This window comes from Staurois parvus, unplaced genomic scaffold, assembly GCF_062004578.1.
Source record: "Staurois parvus isolate SC_StPar_1 unplaced genomic scaffold, SC_StPar_1.0 ptg001842l, whole genome shotgun sequence".
Taxonomy (NCBI): domain Eukaryota; kingdom Metazoa; phylum Chordata; class Amphibia; order Anura; family Ranidae; genus Staurois; species Staurois parvus.
Genome location: NW_028319638.1, coordinates 151,955 through 173,000, shown reverse-complemented (window position 1 = coordinate 173,000; position 21,046 = coordinate 151,955). Strand labels below are relative to the sequence as shown.

The 21,046-nt window shown below is 45.4% G+C and overlaps 2 protein-coding genes across 2 annotated transcripts; both read right to left on the bottom strand.

Annotated features, from left to right (window-relative positions):
* Window positions 1–3,983: 3,983 nt before the first annotated feature.
* Window positions 3,984–5,175, bottom strand: LOC149434058 (olfactory receptor 1G1-like). Its single transcript, XM_089664150.1, has 2 exons — window positions 5,121–5,175; window positions 3,984–4,882 (listed from the first exon to the last, which is right to left on the bottom strand). The coding sequence occupies exons 1-2, from the start codon at window positions 5,158–5,160 to the stop codon at window positions 3,984–3,986; spliced, it is 939 nt and encodes a 312-aa protein (XP_089520276.1). The 5' UTR covers window positions 5,161–5,175.
* An 8,718-nt stretch (window positions 5,176–13,893) lies between these two features.
* Window positions 13,894–14,832, bottom strand: LOC149434057 (olfactory receptor 5V1-like). The gene has a single exon (XM_089664149.1). It carries the CDS (start codon window positions 14,830–14,832, stop codon window positions 13,894–13,896), a length of 939 nt encoding a protein of 312 aa, XP_089520275.1.
* Between the last annotated feature and the right edge of the window lie 6,214 nt (window positions 14,833–21,046).

Here is a 21,046-nt window from a genome sequence, read left to right as displayed (position 1 = left end):
TCCACCACACCATGACACCACCACCAGCCTGAACCATTGATACAAGGCAGGATGGATCCCCCACACCATGACACCACCACCACCAGCCTGAACCGTTGATACAAGGCAGGATGGAGCCACCACACCATGACACCACCACCACCAGCCTGAACCAATGATACAAGGCAGGATGGATCCACCACACCATGACACCACCACCACCAGCCTGAACCGTGGATACAAGTCAGTATGGTGTCAGGAGAAAAGACGAGGAAGCCCTGGCAAATGCTCCAATGCTCAATATGTCTGTGGCAATTCGCAAAATAATTACTGACACTCAGCGGCCTTTATAAGGACTGCAGCTCTGCTCAATAATTGCTGGATTACCATCAGCCCCTGTTCCTGTGTTTTTGTGTATACTGCTAATTACCTGTTACTGACCCGGCTTGACCCTGTCCTTGCTTTGGCTCTCTTCCTGGCTCTCTACCCCAGCTTGATCCTGACCTTGCTCCTGTCTGCTGCTCCATGTATGACTCCAACTTGATCCTGACCTCGCTCCTGTCTGCAGCTTTGTGTATGACCCTGGCATGATCCTGACCTTGCTCCTGTCTGCTGCTCCATGTATGACTCCAGCTCGATCCTGACCTCGCTCCTGTCTGCAGCTCCATGTATGACCCCGGCATGATCCTGACCTCGCTCCTGTCTGCTGCTCCGTGTATGACCCCTGCTTGATCCTGACCTCGCTCCTGTCTGCTGCTCCATGTATGACTCCAGCTTGATCCTGACCTCGCTCCTGTCTGCAGCTCTGTGTATGACTCTGGCATGATCCTGACCTCGCTCCTCTCCATGTATGACCCCGGCTTGATACTGACCTTGCTCCTGTCTGCAGCTCCATGTATGACCCCGGCTTGATACTGACCTTGCTCCTGTCTGCAGCTCCATGTATGACCCTGGCTTGATCCTGACCTCGCTCTTGTCTGCTGCTCTGTGTATGACCCCGGCTTGATCCTGACCTTGCTCCTGTCTGCTGCTCCATGTATGACCCTGGCTTGATGCTGACCTTGATCCTGTCTGCTGCTCCATGTATGACCCTGGCTTGATCCTGACCTTGCTCCTGTCTGTTACTCTGTGTATGATCCCGGCTTGATCCTGACCTCGCTCCTGTCTGCTGCTCTGTGTATGACAATGGCTTGATCCTGACCTCGCTCCTGTCTGCTGCTCCGTGTATGACCCCTGCTTGATCCTGACCTCGCTCCTGTCTGTTGCTCTGTGTATGACCCCGGCTTGATCCTGACCTTGCTCCTGTCTGATGCTCTGTGTATGACCCGGCTTGATCCTGACCTTGCTCCTGTCTGCTGCTCTGTGTATGACAATGGCTTGATCCTGACCTCGCTCCTGTCTGCTGCTCCGTGTATGACCCCTGCTTGATCCTGACCTCGCTCCTGTCTGTTGCTCTGTGTATGACCCCGGCTTGATCCTGACCTTGCTCCTGTCTGATGCTCTGTGTATGACCCGGCTTGATCCTGACCTTGCTCCTGTCTGCTGCTCTGTGTATGATCCCGGATTGATCCTGACCTTGCTCCTGTCTGCTGTTCTGTGTATGATACCAGCTTGATCCTGACTTTGCTCCTGTTGCACTGCTCCATGTATGACCCCTGCTCGATCCTGATCTTTCTCCTGTCTGCTGCTCCATGTATGACCCCGGCTTGATCCTGACTTTGCTCCTGTGTGCTGCTCCATGGATGACCCCGGCTTGATCCTCAACTTGCTCCTCTCTGCTGCTCTGTGGATGACCCCGGCTTGATCCTGACATTGCTCCTGTGTGCTGCTCCATGGATGACCCCGGCTTGATCCTCAACTTGCTCCTGTCTGCTGCTCTGTGTATGACCTCTGTGATCCTGACCTTTCTCCTGTCTGCCACTCTGTGAATGATCCCGGCTTGACCCTGACCTTGCTCTTGTCTGCTGTTCTGTATTGGGTCTGGCTACTGACTACTCTACTTATCCACCAGAACCCACTTGTCCTCTGGAGAAACTCCTTCTGCATCTGGAGCACCCACGGGTTCCATCTCATCAGGCGTCACCAAGCAGCAACACCACTGGCAACCCGTGCTTCTTTGGGCACTGCACGTCCTGTTTCCACCTCCAGGGGCGCACAGCACTTAGTCGTAAGGGAAGCCCTCTCTCTATTCCAGTTCCGGTCATGTATGTGACAGATGGATCCACCACACCATGACACCACCACCACCACCAACCTGAACCATTGATACAAGGCAGGATGGATCCACCACACCATGACACCATGACCACCAGCCTGAACCGTGGATACAAGGCAGGATGGATCCACCACACCATGACACCACCAGCCTGAACCATTGATACAAGGCAGGATGGATCCACCACACCATGACACCACCACCACCAGCCTGAACCATTGATACAAGGCAAGATGGATCCACCACACCATGACACCACCACCACCAGCCTGAACCATTGATACAAGGCAAGATGGATCCACCACACCATGACACCACCACCACCAGCCTGAACCGTTGATACAAGGCAGGATGGATCCCCCACACCATGACACCATGACCACCAGCCTGAACCGTGGATACAAGGCAGGATGGATCCACGACACCATGACACCACCAGCCTGAACCATTGATACAAGGCAGGATGGATCCACCACACCATGACACCACCACCACCAGCCTGAACCATTGATACAAGGCAAGATGGATCCACCACACCATGACACCACCACCACCAGCCTGAACCATTGATACAAGGCAAGATGGATCCACCACACCATGACACCACCACCACCAGCCTGAACCGTTGATACAAGGCAGGATGGATCCATGCTTTCATGTTGTTTACACCAAATTCTGACCCTACCATCTGAATGTAGCAGCTGAAATCCAGACTCATCAGACCAGGCAACGTTTCTCCAATCTTCTATTATCCAATTTTGGTGAGCCTGTGCAAATTGTTGCCTCCGTTTCCTATTCTTGGCTGACAAGAGTGACAACCAGTGTGGCCTTCTGCTGCTGTAGCCCATCTGCTTCAAGGTTGGACGTGTTGTGCGTTCAGAGACTATATTCTGCATACCTTGGATGTAACGAGTTGTTATTTGAGTTATTGTTGCCTTTATATCATCTGGAACCAGTCTGCCCATTCTCCTCTGACCTCTGACCTCAACAAGGCATTTTCCTGCACACAACTGCCGCTCACTTGATATTTTCTCTTTTTTGGACCATTTTCTGTAAACCCTAGAGATGGTTGTGCGGGAAAATCCCAGGAGATCAGCAGTTTTTTTTTTTAAATCCTCAGACCAGCCCATCTGGCACCGACAACCATGTCATATTCAAAATCACTTAAATCCCCTTTCTTCCCCATTCCGATGCTTGATTTGAGAACTTCAGAAAGTCATCTTCACCACATACAGATGCCTAAATGGATTGAGTTGCTGCCACATGATTGGCTGATTAGCAATTTCTGTTACCAAGCAACTGAACAGACTTACCTAATAAAATCGGCAAGAGCCTGGAAATGTCTGACAGAGTTTTAAAACGGCTAAAAACAGACTTAATGGCAGAATGTCGAATGGAAAGCTATTGACGATTTCAAACAATTCGCATGAAGCGTTTCTTACAATGTAGCAACTGTGGATATCGGATTCACCTAATTTCAACCTAATGGTTGTCAGCTTTTAACAAACAAACCTGAGCTGGATCTTTATGAAGCTGTGTGCCAAGTTAAAGCCTTCTCTGTCCGTAAAATAGTCATTGATAGTTTTTTTTTTGAAGATAAGCAATGTATACTGAAACTGCTAAATGTGACCTCGGAATCCAGGATACAATGACCCCGGGTCATGAAAGGGCTGAATGCAGCTACTAGCGGCTGACTTTATTTATTTTATTAAAGACATTAATGAAATTGTTAGTCAACTAAAAAGTGCAGAGAAGCACAAAAGTACCAAATTTTACATTTTTATTTTCATCAGGAAGCCTGAATTAATTTTAGGTGATAATAAGACCTCATAAGTGCCTCCATGAGATCTTTGTTCCTCAGGCTGTAGATCAGAGGGTTCAGCAATGGGTTAATGAGGGCAGATATGACTGAAATCAGTTTGTTTAAGTACAACATATTGCTGGAAGTTGGGACAAAGTAAATAAAAATTAAAGAGCTATAAAAGATGGCGACCACGGTGAGGTGTGAGGTGCAGGTGGAGAATGCTTTCCTCTTTCCAGTCTTACTACGGATTCTGAGGATGGTACTAAAAATATAGACATATGGAAGAAAGGTCAGAAGAAAGGCTCCTAATCCAAAAGTAGCACCTAATAAGAATACGGCCGCCATGTTTATGAAGGGGTCAGTACATGTAATCTGATATAAGTGTGGAAGGTCACAAAAGAAGTTGTGGATGGAAGATGTTCTACAGAAGGACAACCTGAGCAAAAATAAAGTGTGAACCAAAGAGTAAGAACATCCTGCAACCCAGACCATGGAGGCCATATGAGCACAGACCCTCCAAGACATCATTAGTTTGTAATGTAGGGGGTGGCAGACGGCAATGTAGCGGTCGTAGGACATAGCCGAGAGCAACAAAAGTTCTGAGCCAGCAAAGTAAATGTAGAAAAAGACTTGGGCAGTACAGGCAGGAATGGATATTGATCGGCTTTTTGTGACCAAGTCATAGAGCATCCTTGGTGCGGTCACTGATGAATAGGACATGTCCAGAAATGCCAAGTTGGCAAGAAAAAAATACATTGGGTTGTGCAGATGGGAGTCAGTGAGGACCAAGAAAAATATAAGAAGGTTTGTGATAAGAGTCATCAGATAGATCAGAAGGAAAAGCCCAAAAAGTGCATTCATGGTCAGTGGATGGTCTGATAGACCTACGAGGGTAAAAGAGGAAATCTCTGTCTGATTCCTCATAATGTTTATAATTTTATAATAATTGTTTTTCTCTGATTAAGTTTATCACCATAGAATGATAATACAATTATTGTTCTGATATCATCATCTTTCTGAAGACATTAAAAAAAAAAAAAAAAAGTATAACATGTACGGTGTGCCTACACATTATACATGAAGAGTACAAAAAGTGCATTCATGGTCAGTGGATGGACCGACCCACAAGAGTAAGAGACGTAATCTCTGTCTGATTCCTCATAATATTTCTTTTTGTCTGTTTAAATTTGTTCTAATTGAACAGAAATATAATAAAACTTCTGAAGGGTTATCAAAAGGAAAACACGTCCGGTCTGCATTCACATTGTACATGAAGACATTTGTACCAGCTAGAGCTTTATTCTTATATAAAATGTTGGAAGTCCTGCAGGACCGTCTGCCGTGTTGTAGGAACACAAAGCTGAAAGTCATCTCATTAATGGTCTCTTAAGATTTAATCTATAACACCTTTGTGACTTGAGTCCTTTTATTATAATTTGGTAGTTATAAATATTTGAATTGTAAATAAAATTCATTGAAATTGTTTTATTCTTTTTTTGTCATTTTTTATTATTGGTTAGTGGACAAAACATTATAAAAGGAATTCTTCTTCTCCTTCTCCTTCCCCCTCTCCTCCTTCTCCTTCCCCTTCTCCTTCCCCTTCCCCCTCTCCTCCTTCTCCTTCCCCTTCCCCCTCTCCTCCTTCTCCTTCCCCTTCTCCTTCCCCTTCCCCCTCTCCTCCTTCTCCTTCCCCTTCCCCCTCTCCTCCTTCTCCTTCCCCTTCTCCTTCCCCTTCCCCCTCTCCTCCTTCTCCTTCCCCTTCCCCCTCTCCTCCTTCTCCTTTCCCTTCCCCTTCTCCGTCCCCCTCTCCTCCTTCCCCTCTCCTTCTCCTTCCCCCTCTTCCCCTTCCCTTTCCCCCTCTCCTTCTCTCTTCTCCTTCTCTCTTCTCCTTCTCCTTCCCCTTCCCCCTCTCCTCCTTCTCCTTCCCCTTCTCCTTCCCCTTCCCCTTCTCCTTCCCCCTCTCCTCCTTCTCATTCCACCTCTCCTTCTCCTTCCCCTTCCCCCTCTCCTCCTTCTCCTTCCCCTTCCACTTCCCCCTCTCCTTCTTCTCCTTTCCCTTCCCCTTCTCCGTCCCCCTCTCCTCCTTCCCCTTCCCCTTCTCCTTCCTTCTCTTCCTCTCCTTCCCTTTCCCCCTCTCCTTCCCCTTCCCTTCCCCTTCCTTCTCTCTTCTCCTTCTCCTTCCCCTTCCTTTTCCCCTTCCCCCTCTCCTTCCCCTTCCCCCTCTCCTTCCCCTTCCCCCTCTCCTTCTGCATCTCCTTCCCCCTCTCCTCCTTCTTCTTCTTCTCCTGCTTCTCCGTCCCCCTCTCCTCCTTCCCCTTCCCCTTCTCCTTCCTTCTCTTCCTCTCCTTCCCCTTCCCCCTTTTCCTTCCTTTCCCTTCCCCTTCCTTCTCTCTTCTCCTTCCCCTTCCCCCTCTCGTTCCCCTTCCCCCTCTCCTTCTGGTTCTCCTTCCCCTTCCCCCTCTCCTCCTTCTCCTTCTTCTCCTTCTCCTTCTTCTCCTCCTTAAAACCTTAAAAAATGTTTTAATTAGAAATATACTTTCTATTGGTAATATATTATTTTGCACAAACACTTCCATTGTTACTTTCCTTGTAAAAAAAGTAAAGAGTTACTACAATTTTGAACTAAAACTTTTTTGTTTAAAAACAGAAAAAAAAAATATAATAAAATCAGTATATGTCCTTAAAAGCACTGTAAAAAATGATTTTGATGGACAAGTTCTTTTTCTGAATCTAACCAATAGATACTGATGTTTAATAATTTGGGCTGGGCATCTAGAATTCAGCATCTTGTGGTCCAGGACTGTCTGTTCTGTTCTGTTCTGAAAGCACAATGATGTCTTAGTTGGTGCTTTATAAATCCTGTATAATAATAATAATTAGTAAACATCTCATAAAATGTAACATTTACCATATATTTGTCATTTGTGGGATGATTTTTATAAAACCAAACAAATTTACAGTGAATAAAATGATAAAAATATGAACAGAAAATATTCTCTGTTGGTATTATATTATTTTGTATTTTAAAATGTGTAAAAATAAAAAAAAAATTCTGGTCTGATAACTTCCCCTGAGTAGTACATTGTTATTATGGTAACATTATACTACTCTGGTCACAGGTCTGACATTTGGGGGATATCTGTACTGTCCTGACATTTGGGGGATATCTGTACTGTGCTGACATTTGGGGGATATCTGTACTGTTCTGACATTTGGGGGATATCTGTACTGTCCTGACATTTGGGGGGATATCTGTACTGTCCTGACATTTGGGGGGATATCTGTATTGTCCTGACATTTGGGGGATATCTGTACTGTCCTGACATTTGGGGGATATCTGTCCTGACATTTGGGGGATATCTGTACTGTCCTGACATTTGGGGGATATCTGTCCTGACATTTGGGGGATATCTGTACTGTCCTGACATTTGGGGGATATCTGTACTGTTCTGACATTTGGGGGATATCTGTACTGTCCTGACATTTGGGGGATATCTGTACCGTCCTGACATTTGGGGGATATCTGTACCGTCCTGACATTTGGGGGATATCTGTACTGTCCTGACATTTGGGGGATATATGTACTGTTCTGACATTTGGGGGATATCTGTACCATCCTGACATTTGAGGGATATCTGTACTGTCCTGACATTTGGGGGATATCTGTACTGTCCTGACATTTGGGGGATATCTGTCCTGTCCTGACATTTGCGGGGATATCTGTCCTGTCCTGACATTTGGGGGGATATCTGTACTGTCCTGACATTTGGGGGATATCTGTACTGTCCTGACATTTGGGGGGATATCTGTACTGTCCTGACATTTGGGGGATATCTGTACTGTTCGGAAATTTTGGGCCTCAAGAAATTAGATTGGCCATCAGTAGTTCAGGATTGATCGAGTTTCAGATATCTCCCATATATTGTGAACTCGATAACTTTCCTACAGACTAAATAATAAATACTGATTTGGGTTATTTTCACCAAAGACATGGAGCAGAATACATCTCGGCCTAAATTTATGAAGAACAATTATTTATTTGCGCAATTTTGTAACAGAAACGAAGAAAAACATGTTTTTTTTTCAAAATTTTTGTTAATTTAGCAAACAATGTCAGACACAGTGGTGATTACATACCAACAAATGGAAGCTCTAGTTGTGCGAATAAAAGGATGAAAATTTAGTTTGGGTTCAGGGTTGCATGATCGCTCTTCATTCATCTCCCACATGGTGTCGCCTAGCAAAGAGGTGTCACTTGACAGTCCTTTCGAGGTTGCAGATTGCTGAGATCTTTCTTTTTATATAAAGTTCAACTCTCCTTCAACTATCTAACCATCCTTCTTCTCGCCAAATATAAAAACAAATGTAGATCGGACCCACATGGGGTCTTATATTAATGATCAGCACCTCTGTATTGTCTGCCAAAGCTCTTACTACTACGAAATCGCAGGGAATCTCATCTGGGTTCCCTTCGCTGGAAGATTGGCAAGGCATATGGATGGCTACTGCCAGAACCTCCTGAAATATTCTGGCCTCAGAAAAGATTTTTATTGGTGGTATTTCTCCATTGTTTGTTTAGCATCACTCAAACCAGCATACCCCCATTCATGATTCAGAGGTTGACTTCAACTGGGCACCACCTGAAAGTATCCAAACTTGGGATCAGAATATACAACGTCAATCACGCTCTTCTCCAAAAAACATTCTTAAAGGTCTCTTTCGCTTTACTCAACAAACCCTTCCCTGTCTTACTTCTTACAGAAGAGTTGCTCATCAAATATACACTCACACTTTATGAGGTCCACCTTGCTAGTCGCGGGTTGGACCCCGTTTTGCCTTCATTCTTCATGGCATAGATCAGGGCTTAAAATTTTGAGTCTAGACCTACTAGCCAGGCACAAATCTTATTCTCCACCAGTTGCCCCACCCAACCTTGCCCAGGTCCGCCTTCAACCCCACCCCGGGATGCCCCAACCCGCCCCAGCCCTGCCCCCAACCACGCCCACTTAAAGTCTATGAAATTACATTTTTCTTTAGAATAAAGAATCCAAAATATGAAAAACTGCAATTATAACATAACTTTATTATGCCAATTTAAACATAACAGTAATAGCTTAATAGCAATCAAAATATCAAGTTTTACAGCTTTAAACCCGTAGTAAACATTTTGTATTTTTTTTTGTTTATCTCCTGCATCTTTAGTAACCAAAGTCTCTTTTAAAAAATGTAAGTTTAGTTAATGTCATTTACCTTAAGCTGGTGGGTGTAGTGATGTGCACCGTTGGCGGGTCTCTCCTTCACATGTCCCCCATGCTGGTGTAGAGCGGGCCTCTCCTCATGTCCCCCAAGGCGGTGTAGAGCGGGCCTCGTGTCCCCCAAGGTGGTGTAGAGCGGGCCTCATGTCCCCCCTCATGTCCCCCAAGGCAGCGTAGAGCGGGTCTCGTGTTCCCCAAGGCAGTGGAGAGCGGGCCTTGTGTCCCCCCAAGGTGGTGTAGAGCGGGCCTCGTGTCCCCCAAGGCAGTGGAGAGTGGGCCTCGTGTCCCCCAAGGTGGTGGAGAGCGGGCCTCGTGTCCCCCAAGGCGGTGTAAAGCGGGCCTCGTGTCCCCCAAGGCGGTGGAGAGGGTGTTTCCTCTCAGCGGAGGAGAGCAGACCTCTCCTGCACCTGTCCCCTCAGCGGCGCTGCCAGTGTAATGGTGGTGCCGCAGAAGCCAGAAACTGGAAGTTGAAAACCGGAACACGGCTTCACAATGAGGCTTGGAGCGCCGGTGCAGCTGCTCCATCCATCATTTGTGCTCGCCGCTCGCCACACAGGAATTTCTCCTCACATTTGGCGAGCGGGCAAGCGGCTTTTTCAAGCCCTGGCATAGATCCAACAAGGTGTTGGAAACGTTCCTCAGAGATTTGGGTGATAGCATCACGCAGTTGCTGCAGATTTGTCAGCTGCACATCCATGAACCATGGATACAAGGCAGGATGGATCCACCACACCATGACACCACCACCAGCCTGAACCGTGGATACAAGTCAGGATGGATCCACCACACCATGACACCACCACCAGCCTGAACCATTGATACAAGGCAGGATGGATCCACCACACCATGACACCACCACCAGCCTGAACCATTGATACAAGGCAGGATGGATCCACCACACCATGACACCACCACCAGCCTGAACCATGGATACAAGTCAGGATGGTGTCAGGAGAAAAGACGAGGAAGCCCTAGCAAATGCGCCAATGCTCACTATTAGAGATGAGCGAATCGAACTTGGCGAAGTGGAATTCGTTTCGAATATTAGGAAAAATTTGATTCGCGGCGAATCCGAATATTAGCAGACTTCGGATGCGCGAATCGAATTTTCCCCGATCAGCCGGCAAAAAGTGTCCCTGCAGAGAGCTCCGCTATTTCTGACAGTTCTCTGACAGTTCCTTCACATGTACAGCGGTTGATACATTGTATCTATTTGTTTCCATTTAGGATACAGATGTTTTTATTCGGAAACAAATAGATACAATGTTTCAACCGCTGTAAATGTGAAGGAACTGTCAGAGAACTGTCAGAAATAGCGGAGCTCTCTGCAGATACACTTTTTGCTGTACTGGAATACTTCTTCTTTTCATTCTTCTTCTTCTTTTCATTCTTCTTCTTCTTTTCATTCTTCTCATTCTTCTTTTCATTCTTCTTTTCATTCTTCTTCTCATTCTTCTTCTCATTCTTCTTCTCATTCTTTTCATTCTTCTTCTTCTTCTTTTCATTCTTCTTTTCATTCTTCTGCTTCTTCTTTTCATTCTTCTTCTTCTTCTTTTCATTCTTCTTCTTCTTTTCATTCTTCTTTTCATTCTTCTTCTTCTTCTTTTCATTCTTCTCATTCTTCTTTTCATTCTTCTTCTTCTTCTTTTCATTCTTCTTCTTCTTCTTTGCATTCTTCTTTTCATTCTTCTTCTTCTTCTTTTCATTCTTCTTCTTCTTCTTTTCATTCTTCTTTTCATTCTTCTTCTTTTTCTTTTCATTCTTCTTCTTCTTCTTTTCATTCTTCTTTTCATTCTTCTTCTTCTTCTTTTCATTCTTCTTCTTCTTCTTTTCATTCTTCTTCTTCTTCTTCTCATTCTTCTTCTTCTTCTTCTTCGTCGTGCCCCGTGACTGCCCAAATGAGTGAAGTGTGCGGTGATTCTAAGATTGACGGCACTCATCTGCATGTCATACTGACTGACAGTATTATTTCTCTTCCCCAGCAGACTCCAAGGGCATTTAAATTAAAGGTACAGTGTTCTGCACTAATATAAAGGCTCTCTGAAGCCTAGAAACCCTTTTAATAAGTTAAATTCGCAGCGAATAAATTCGCATCGAATCGAATTTCTTCCTTAAATTCGGCGAATCAGCCGAATCGAATTTTTGAATAATTCGCTCATCTCTACTCACTATAGCAGCGCCAATTTGCAAAAGTGCACCGGCACACGCAGGGCGCGATACTTACTGATACTCAGTGGCTGCAGCTCTGCTCAATAGTTGCTGGATTACTGTCAGCCCCCTGTTCCTGTGTTCCTGTATATACTGCTGATTACCCGTTACCGACCCGGCTTGATCCTGATCTTCCTTCGGCTCTCTTCCTGGCTCTCTACCCCAGCTTGATCCTGACCTTGGTCCTGTCTGCTGCTCTGTGTATGACCTTAGCTTGATCCTGACCTTGCTCCTGTCTGCTGCTCCATGTATGACCCCAGCTTGATCCTGACCTTGCTCCTGTCTGCTGCTCCATCTATGACCCCAGCTTGATCCTGACCTTGCTCCTGTCTGCTGCTCCATCTATGACCCCAGATTGATCCTGACCTTGCTCTTGTCTGCTGCTCTGTGTATGACCGTGGCTTGATCCTGACCTTGCTCCTGTCTGCTGCTCCTTGTATGACCCCAGCTTGATCCTGACATTGCTCCTGTCTGCTGCTCTGTGTATAACCCCCGGCTTGATCCTGACCTTGCTCCTTTCTGCTGCTCCGTGTATGACCCCTGCTTGACCCTGACCTCGCTCCTCTGTGCCGCTCTGCGAATGATCCCGGCTTGACCCTGACCTTGCTCCTTTTTGCTGTTCCGTATTAATCCTGGCTCTGGCTACTGACTACTCTACTCATCCACCAGAATCCACGTGTCCTCTGGAGAAACTCCTCCTGCAACTGGAGCACCCACGGGTTCCGTCTCATCAGGCGTCACCAAGCAGCAACACCACTGGCAACCCGTGCTTCTTTGGGCACTGCACCTCCTGTTTACACCTCCAGGGGCGCACAGCACTTAGTTGTAAGGGAAGCCCTCTCTCTATTCTAGTTCCGGTCATGTTCGTTACAGATGGATCCACCACACCATGACACCACCACCACCAGCCTGAACCATTGATACAAGGCAGGATGGAACCACCACCACCAGCCTGAACCATTGATACAAGGCAGGATGGATCCACCACACCATGACACCACCACCACCAGCCTGAACCATTAATACAAGGCAGGATGGATCCACCACACCATGACACCACCACCAGCCTGAACCATTGATACAAGGCAGGATGGATCCCCCACACCATGACACCACCACCAGCCTGAACCATTGATACAAAGCAGGATGGATCCACCACACCATGACACCACCACCACCAGCCTGAACCATTGATACAAGGCAGGATGGATCCACCACACCATGACACCACGACCACAAGCCTGAACCGTTGATACAAGGCAGGATAGATCCACCACACCATGACGCACCACCACCAGCCTGAACCAATGATACAAGGCAGGATGGATCCATGCTTTCATGTTGTTTACACCGAATTCTGACAATACTATCTGAATGTCACAGCTGAAATCCAGACTCATCAGACCAGGAAACATTTCTCCAATCTTCTATTATCCTATTCTTGGCTGACAAGAGTGACAACCAGTGTGGCCTTCTGCTGCTGTAGCCCATCTGCTTCAAGGTTGGACGTGTTGTGCGTTCAGAGACTATATTCTACAAACCTTGGATGCAACAAGTTCTTATTTGAGTTATTGTTGCCTTTCTATCATCTGGAACCAGTCTGTGCATTCTCCTCTGACCTCTGACCTCAACAAGACATTTTCCTGCACACAACTGCCGCTCACTGGATATTTTCTCTTTTTTGGACCATTTTCTGTAAACCCCAGAGATGGTTGTGAATGAAAATCCCAGGAGATTAGCAGTTTTTTTTTTAAATCCTCAGACCAGCCCGTCTGGCACCGACAACCATGTCATATTCAAAATCACTTAAATCCCCTTTCTTCCCCATTCCGATGCTTGATTTGAGAACTTCAGAAAGTCATCTTCACCACATATAGATGCCTAAATGGATTGAGTTGCTGCCACATGATTGGCTGATTAGCAATTTCTGTTACCAAGCAACTGAACAGACTTACCTAATAAAATCGGCAAGAGCCTGGAAATCTCTGACAGAGTTTTAAAACGGCTAAAAACAGACTTAATGGCAGAATATCGAATGGAAAGCTATTGACGATTTCAAACAATTCGCATGAAGCGTTTCTTACAATGTAGCAACTGTGGATATCGTATTCACCTAATTTCAACCTAATGGTTGTCAGCTTTTAACAAACAAACCTGAGCTGGATCTTTATGAAGCTGTGTGCCAAGTTAAAGCCTTCTCTGTCCATAAAATAGTCATTGATAGTTTTTTTTTTTGAAGATAAGCAATGTATACTGAAACTGCTAAATGTGACCTCGGAATCCAGGATACAATGACCCCGGGTCATGAAAGGGCTGAATGCAGCTACTAGCGGCTGACTTTATTTATTTTATTAAAGACATTAATGAAATTATTAGTCAACTAAAAAGTGCAGAGAAGCACAAAAGTACCAAATTTTACATTTTTATTTTCATCAGGAAGCCTGAATTAATTTTAGGTGATAATAAGACCTCACAAGCGCCTCCATGAGATCTTTGTTCCTCAGGCTGTAGATCAGAGGATTCAGCAATGGGTTAATGAGGGCAGATATGACTGAAAACAGTTTGTTTAAGTACAACATATTGCTGGAAGTTGGGACAAAGTATATAAAAATTATGGAGCCATAAAAGATGGAGACCACGGTGAGGTGTGAGGTGCAGGTGGAGAATGCTTTCCTCTTTCCAGTCTTGCTACGGATTCTGAGGATGGTACTAAGAATATAGACATATGGAAGAAAGGTCATAAGAAAGGCTCCTAATCCAAAAGTAGCACCTGATAATAATACAGCCACCATGTTTATGAAGGGGTCAGTACATGTAATCTGATATAAGTGTGGAAGGTTACAAAAGAAGTTGTGGATGGAAGATGTTCTACAGAAGGACAACCTGAGTAAAAATAAAGTATGAACCAAAGAGTAAGAATATCCTACAACCCAGACCATGGAGGCCATATGAGCACAGACCCTCCAAGACATCATTAGTTTGTAATGTAGGGGGTGGCAGACGGCAATGTAGCGGTCGTAGGACATAGCCGAGAGCAACAAAAGTTCTGAGCCAGCAAAGTAAATGTAGAAAAAGACTTGGGCTGTACAGGCAGGAATGGATATTGATCGTGTTTTTGAGACCAAGTCATAGAGCATCCTCGGTGCGGTCACTGATGAAGAGGACATGTCCAGAAATGCCAAGTTGGCAAGAAAAAAATACATTGGGTTGTGCAGATGGTGGTCAGTGAGGACCAAGAAAAATATAAGAAGGTTTGTGATAAGAGTCATCAGATAGATCAGAAGGAAAAGCCCAAAAAGTGCATTCATGGTCAGTGGATGGTCTGATAGACCTACGAGGGTAAAAGAGGAAATCTCTGTCTGATTCCTCATAATGTTTATAATTTTATAATAATTGTTTTTCTCTGATTAAGTTTATCAACATAGAATGATAATACAATTATTGTTCTGATATCATCATCTTTCTGAAGATATTAAAAAAAAAAAAAAGTATAACATGTGCGGTACACATTATACATGAAGAGTACAAAAAGTGCATTCATGGTCAGTGGATGGACCGACCCACAAGAGTGAGAGACGTAATCTCTGTCTGATTCCTCATAATATTTATTTTTGTCTGTTTAAATTTGTTCTAATTGAAGAGAAATATAATTATACTTATGAAGGGTTATCAAAAGGAAAACACGTCCGGTCTGCATTCACATTGTACATGAAGACATTTGTACCAGCTAGAGCTTTATTCTTATATAAAATGTTGGAAGTCCTGCAGGACCGTCTGCCGTGTTGTAGGAACACAAAGCTGAAAGTCGTCTCATTAATGGTCTCTTAAGATTTAATCTATAACACCTTTGTGACTTGAGTCCTTTTATTATAATTTGGTACAGTTATAAACATTTGAATTGTAAATAAAATTCACTGAAATTGTTTTATTCTTTTTTTGTCATTTTTTATTATTGGTTAGTGGACAAAACATTATAAAAGGAATTCTTCTTCTCCTTCTCCTTCCCCTTCTCCTTCCTCCTCTCCTCCTTCTCATTCCACCTTTCCTTCTCCTTCCCCTTCCCCCTCTCCTCCTTCTCCTTCCCCTTCTCCTCTCCTCCTTCTCCTTCCCCTTCCCCTTCCCTTCCCCTTCCTTCTCCTTCCCCCTCTTCTCCTTCCCCTTCCCTTTCCCCCTCTCCTTCTCTCTTCTCCTTCTCTCTTCTCCTTCTCCTTCTTGATCCCCTTCTCTTTCCCCTTCTCCTTCTCCTTCCCCCTCTCCTCCTTCTCATTCCACCTCTCCTTCTCCTTCCCCTTCCCCCTCTCCTCCTTCTCCTTCCCCTTCCCCCTCTCCTCCTTCTCCTTCCCCTTCCACTTCCCCCTCTCCTTCTTCTCCTTTCCCTTCCCCTTCTCCATCCCCCTCTCCTCCTTCCCCTTCCCCTTCTCCTTCCTTCTCTTCCTCTCCTTCCCCTTCCCTTCCCCTTCCTTCTCTCTTCTCCTTCTCCTTCCCCCTCTCCTCCTTCCCCTTCCCCTTCTCCTTCCTTCTCTTCCTCTCCTTCCCCTTCCCCCTTTCCTTCCCCTTCCTTCTCTCTTCTCCTTCTCCTTCCCCTTCCCCCTCTTGTTCCCCTTCCCCCTCTCCTTCTGGTTCTCCTTCCCCTTCCCCCTCTCCTCCTTCCCCCTCTCCTCCTTCTCCTTCTTCTCCTCCTTAAAACCTTAAAAAATGTTTTAATTAGAAATATACTTTGTATTGGTAATATATTATTTTGCACAAACACTTCCATTGTTACTTTCCTTGTAAAACTTGTTAAAAAAAGTAAAGAGTTACTACAATTTTGAACTAAAACTTTTTTGTTTAAAAACAGAAAAAAAAATATAATAAAATCAGCATATGTCCTTAAAAGCACTGTAAAAAATGATTTTGATGGACAAGTTCTTTTTCTGAATCTAACCAATAGATACTGATGTTTAATAATTTGGGCTCAGCATCTAGAATTCAGCATCTTGTGGTCCAGGACTGTCTGTTCTGTTCTGAAAACACAATGATGTCTTAGTTGGTGCTTTATCAATCCTGTATAATAATAATAATTAGTAAACATCTCATAAAATGTAACATTTACCATATATTTGTCATTTGTGGGATGATTTTTATAAAACCAAACAAATTTACAGCGAATAAAATGATAAAAATATGAACAGAAAATATTCTCTGTTGGTATTATATTATTTTGTATTTTAAAATGTGTAAAAATAAAACAATAAATTCTGGTCTGATAACTTCCCCTGAGTAGTACATTGTTATTATGGTAACATTATACTACTCTGGTCACAGTGTGTTATGAAAAAAAAAAAAAAAAAATAGTAAAAAGAAATAAAAAGTGTAAAAAATGGTTAAAATTGTTCTTTTTTTTTGTACCGTCACCAGTCAGTGTCCCGATCACAGCCATGCCAGTTATATGATGACGCTGTACTGCACTGGTGACAGGATGAAAATAAAAATTGTGAAAACATTAATTTCCTCATTTTCCAAAATATTAGAACAAAAAACTTCAACTTCAAAAAACTCGCCATGCCTCTTACAAAATACCTCGGACTGTCTACTTAGCAAAAAGGGGTATTTTGGGGGATATCTGTACCGTCCTGACATTTGGGGGATATCTGTACTGTCCTGACATTTGGGGGATATCTGTACTGTCCTGACATTTGGGGGATATCTGTACCGTCCTGACATTTGGGGGATATCTGTACTGTCCTGACATTTGGGGGATATCTGTACTGTCCTGACATTTGGGGGATATCTGTACTGTCCTGACATTTGGAGGATATCTGTACCGTCCTGACATTTGGGGGATATCTGTACTGTCCTGACATTTGGGGGATATCTGTACTGTCTTGACATTTGGGGGATATCTGTACTGTCCTGACATTTGGGGATATCTGTACCGTCCTGACATTTGGGGGATATCTGTACTGTCCTGACATTTGGGGGCTATCTGTACTGTCCTGACATTTGGGGGATATCTGTACCGTCCTGACATTTGGGGGATATCTGTACCGTCCTGACATTTGGGGGATATCTGTACCGTCCTGACATTTGGGGGATATCTGTACTATTCTGACATTTGGGGGATATCTGTACCGTCCTGACATTTGGGGGATATCTGTACTGTCCTGACATTTGGGGGATATCTGTACCGTCCTGACATTTGGGGGATATCTGTACCGTCCTGACATTTGGGGGATATCTGTACTATTCTGACATTTGGGGGATATCTGTACCGTCCTGACATTTGGGGGATATCTGTACCGTCCTGACATTTGGGGGGGATATCTGTACTGTTCTGACATTTGGGGGATATCTGTACTGTCCTGACATTTTGGGGGGGATATCTGTACTGTCCTGACATTTGGGGGATATCTGTACTGTCCTGACATTTGGGGGATATCTGTACTATCCTGACATTTCGGGGATATCTGACATTTGGGGGATATCTGTACTGTCTTGACATTTGGGGGATATCTGACATTTGGGGGATATCTGTACTGTCCTGACATTTGGGGGATATCTGACATTTGGGGGATATCTGTACTGTCCTGGCATTTTTGGGCCTCAAGAAATTAGATCAGCCGTCAGTAGTTCAGGATTGATCGAGTTTCAGATATATCCCATAGTTTGTGAACTCGATAACTTTCCTACAGACTAAATAATAAATACTGATTTGGGTTATTTTCACCAAAGACATGGAGCAGAATACATCTCGGCCTAAATTTATGAAGAACAATTATTTATTTGCACAATTTTGTAACAGAAACTAAGAATAACATGTTTTTTTTTCATAATTTTTGTTAATTTAGCAAACAATGTAAGACACAGTGGGGATTACATACCACCAAAAGGAAGCTCTAGTTGTGCGAATAAAAGGATAAAAATTTAGTTTGGGTTCAGGGTTGCATGATCGCTCTTCATTCATCTCCCACATGGTGTCGCCTAGCAAAGAGGTGTCACATGAAAGTCCTTTCCAGGTCGCAGATTGCTGAGATCTTTCCTTTTATATAACTAACCTTCAGCTATCTAACCATCCTTCTCCTCGCCAAATATAAAAACAAATGTAGATCGGACCCACATGGGGTCTTATATCCCTGGTCAGCGCCTCTATATTGTCTGCCAAACCTCTTACTACTACGAAACCGCAGTGAATCTCATCTGGGCTCCCTCCGCTGGTAGACTGGCAAGGCATATGGATGGCTGCTGCCAGAACCTCCTGAAATATTCTGGCCTCAGAAAAGATTTTTATAGGTGGTATTATTCCATTGTTTGTTTAGCATCATTCAAACCAGCATACCCCCATTCATGATTCAGAGGTTGAATTCAACTGGGCACCACCCGAAAGTATCCAAACTTGGGATCAGAATATACAACGCGTCAGGGATCTGGGTATGACCAGAGATGTGTGGGAACACAGGTGTAGTCAGGGCTGGAGAGGTGGAATGGTCAGGCAGGCCGTTTGGTACAGTTAAGCACCGCCTGGTAGCATCTCTAGCAGCCCACAGCGTGGGGTTCCTCAGGGCACGGGGTCTAAGTCCCAATCTGCTTATTCACCAGGGCCCCTGATGGTGGGGATGGACTTGGAGCAGACTGAGACCAGGTCGCGACCCCTGAGTACGTCCGGCAATGGTAGAGAGCGTTGTCAGAGGTGTGCGGGAAAAGGAGCCTGACGTGAAGAGGCTGGTAGACCTGGTAACAGGGACAGATCCATGCGGGATGGATGAATGGATCATCTGGGTAGCGTAAGGGGTAGTCAGGCAGGCCAGGTCAGCAACGTGCGGGCAGCGAGGTACCGGAGGAGCAGGCAGAGAATGGTCAGGGTCACAAGCCGGGTTCAGTAACTCACGGGCAGCGCGGTACAGAGGATCAAGCAGAAGGATGGTCAGGCAAGCCAGGGGTTAAACAGGAGATGGTCAGCAGAGATCAGGATCAAAGCAGGGTCAGCAACAAATCAGGTAGGCAGATATGCAGGAACACAGGATACCAGGTACAGGGGCACAAGGGAAACAATACACCAAGGCACTGATTGCAGGCCTAGTCCTGCTCAAATACACCTCCTGCAATCATCCTCAGGTGATGGCTTGATTGCAGGAGTGAGATTCTGGCTGCTGAGAGCACCAGCTGGCCAGCCTTGGTACTGCAGCCCACAAGGCAGGTGAGTCCCACCACCATTGGCGAGTCCATTCCTGACACAACGTCAATCACGCTCTTCTCCAAAAAACATTCTTAAAGGTCTCGTTCGCTTTACTCAACAAACCCTTCCATCTTATTTCTTACAGAAGAGTTGCTCATCAAATATACACTCACACTTTATGAGGTCCACCTAGTCCACCTAGTCCTGGGTTGGATCCCCTTTTTCCTTCATTCTTCATGGCATAAATTCAACAAGGTGTTGGAAACATTCCTCAGAGATTTGGGTCCATATTGACATGAAAGCATCATGTAGTGGCTGAAGATTTTTTGGCTGCACATCCATGAACCATTGATACAAGGCAGGATGGATCCCCCACACCATGACACCACCACCACCAGCCTGAACCGTTGATACAAGGCAGGATGGAGCCACCACACCATGACACCACCACCACCAGCCTGAACCATTGATACAAGGCAGGATGGATCCACCACACCATGACACCACCACCACCAGCCTGAACCATTGATACAAGGCAGGATGGATCCACCACACCATGACACCACCACCAGCCTGAACCATTGATACAAGGCAGGATGGATCCACCACACCATGACACCACCACCAGCCTGAACCATTGATACAAGGCAGGATGGATCCCCCACACCATGACACCACCACCACCAGCCTGAACCGTTGATACAAGGCAGGATGGAGCCACCACACCATGACACCACCACCACCAGCCTGAACCAATGATACAAGGCAGGATGGATCCACCACACCATGACACCACCACCACCAGCCTGAACCGTGGATACAAGTCAGTATGGTGTCAGGAGAAAAGACGAGGAAGCCCTGGCAAATGCTCCAATGCTCAATATGTCTGTGGCAATTCGCAAAATAATTACTGACACTCAGCGGCCTTTATAAGGACTGCAGCTCTGCTCAATAATTGCTGGATTACCATCAGCCCCCTGTTCCTGTGTTTTTGTGTATACTGCTAATTACCTGTTACTGACCCGGCTTGACCCTGTCCTTGCTTTGGCTCTCTTCCTGGCTCTCTACCCCAGCTTGATCCTGACCTTGCTCCTGTCTGCTGCTCCATGTATGACTCCAACTTGATCCTGACCTCGCTCCTGTCTGCAGCTTTGTGTATGACCCTGGCATGATCCTGACCTTGCTCCTGTCTGCTGCTCCATGTATGACTCCAGCTCGATCCTGACCTCGCTCCTGTCTGCAGCTCCATGTATGACCCCGGCATGATCCTGACCTCGCTCCTGTCTGCTGCTCCGTGTATGACCCCTGCTTGATCCTGACCTCGCTCCTGTCTGCTGCTCCATGTATGACTCCAGCTTGATCCTGACCTCGCTCCTGTCTGCAGCTCTGTGTATGACTCTGGCATGATCCTGACCTCGCTCCTCTCCATGTAT

Bases quoted from the DNA above. Each gene is read 5' to 3' on its own strand.
- LOC149434057 (XM_089664149.1), bottom strand. From the start codon at position 14,832: ATGAGGAATCAGACAGAGATTTCCTCTTTTACCCTCGTAGGTCTATCA.
- LOC149434058 (XM_089664150.1), bottom strand. From the start codon at position 5,160: ATGAGGAATCAGACAGAGATTACGTCTCTTACTCTTGTGG. The intron at 4,883-5,120 runs GTCGGTCCATCC...TTACCCTCGTAG, and splicing joins TACGTCTCTTACTCTTGTGG to GTCTATCAGACCATCCACTG.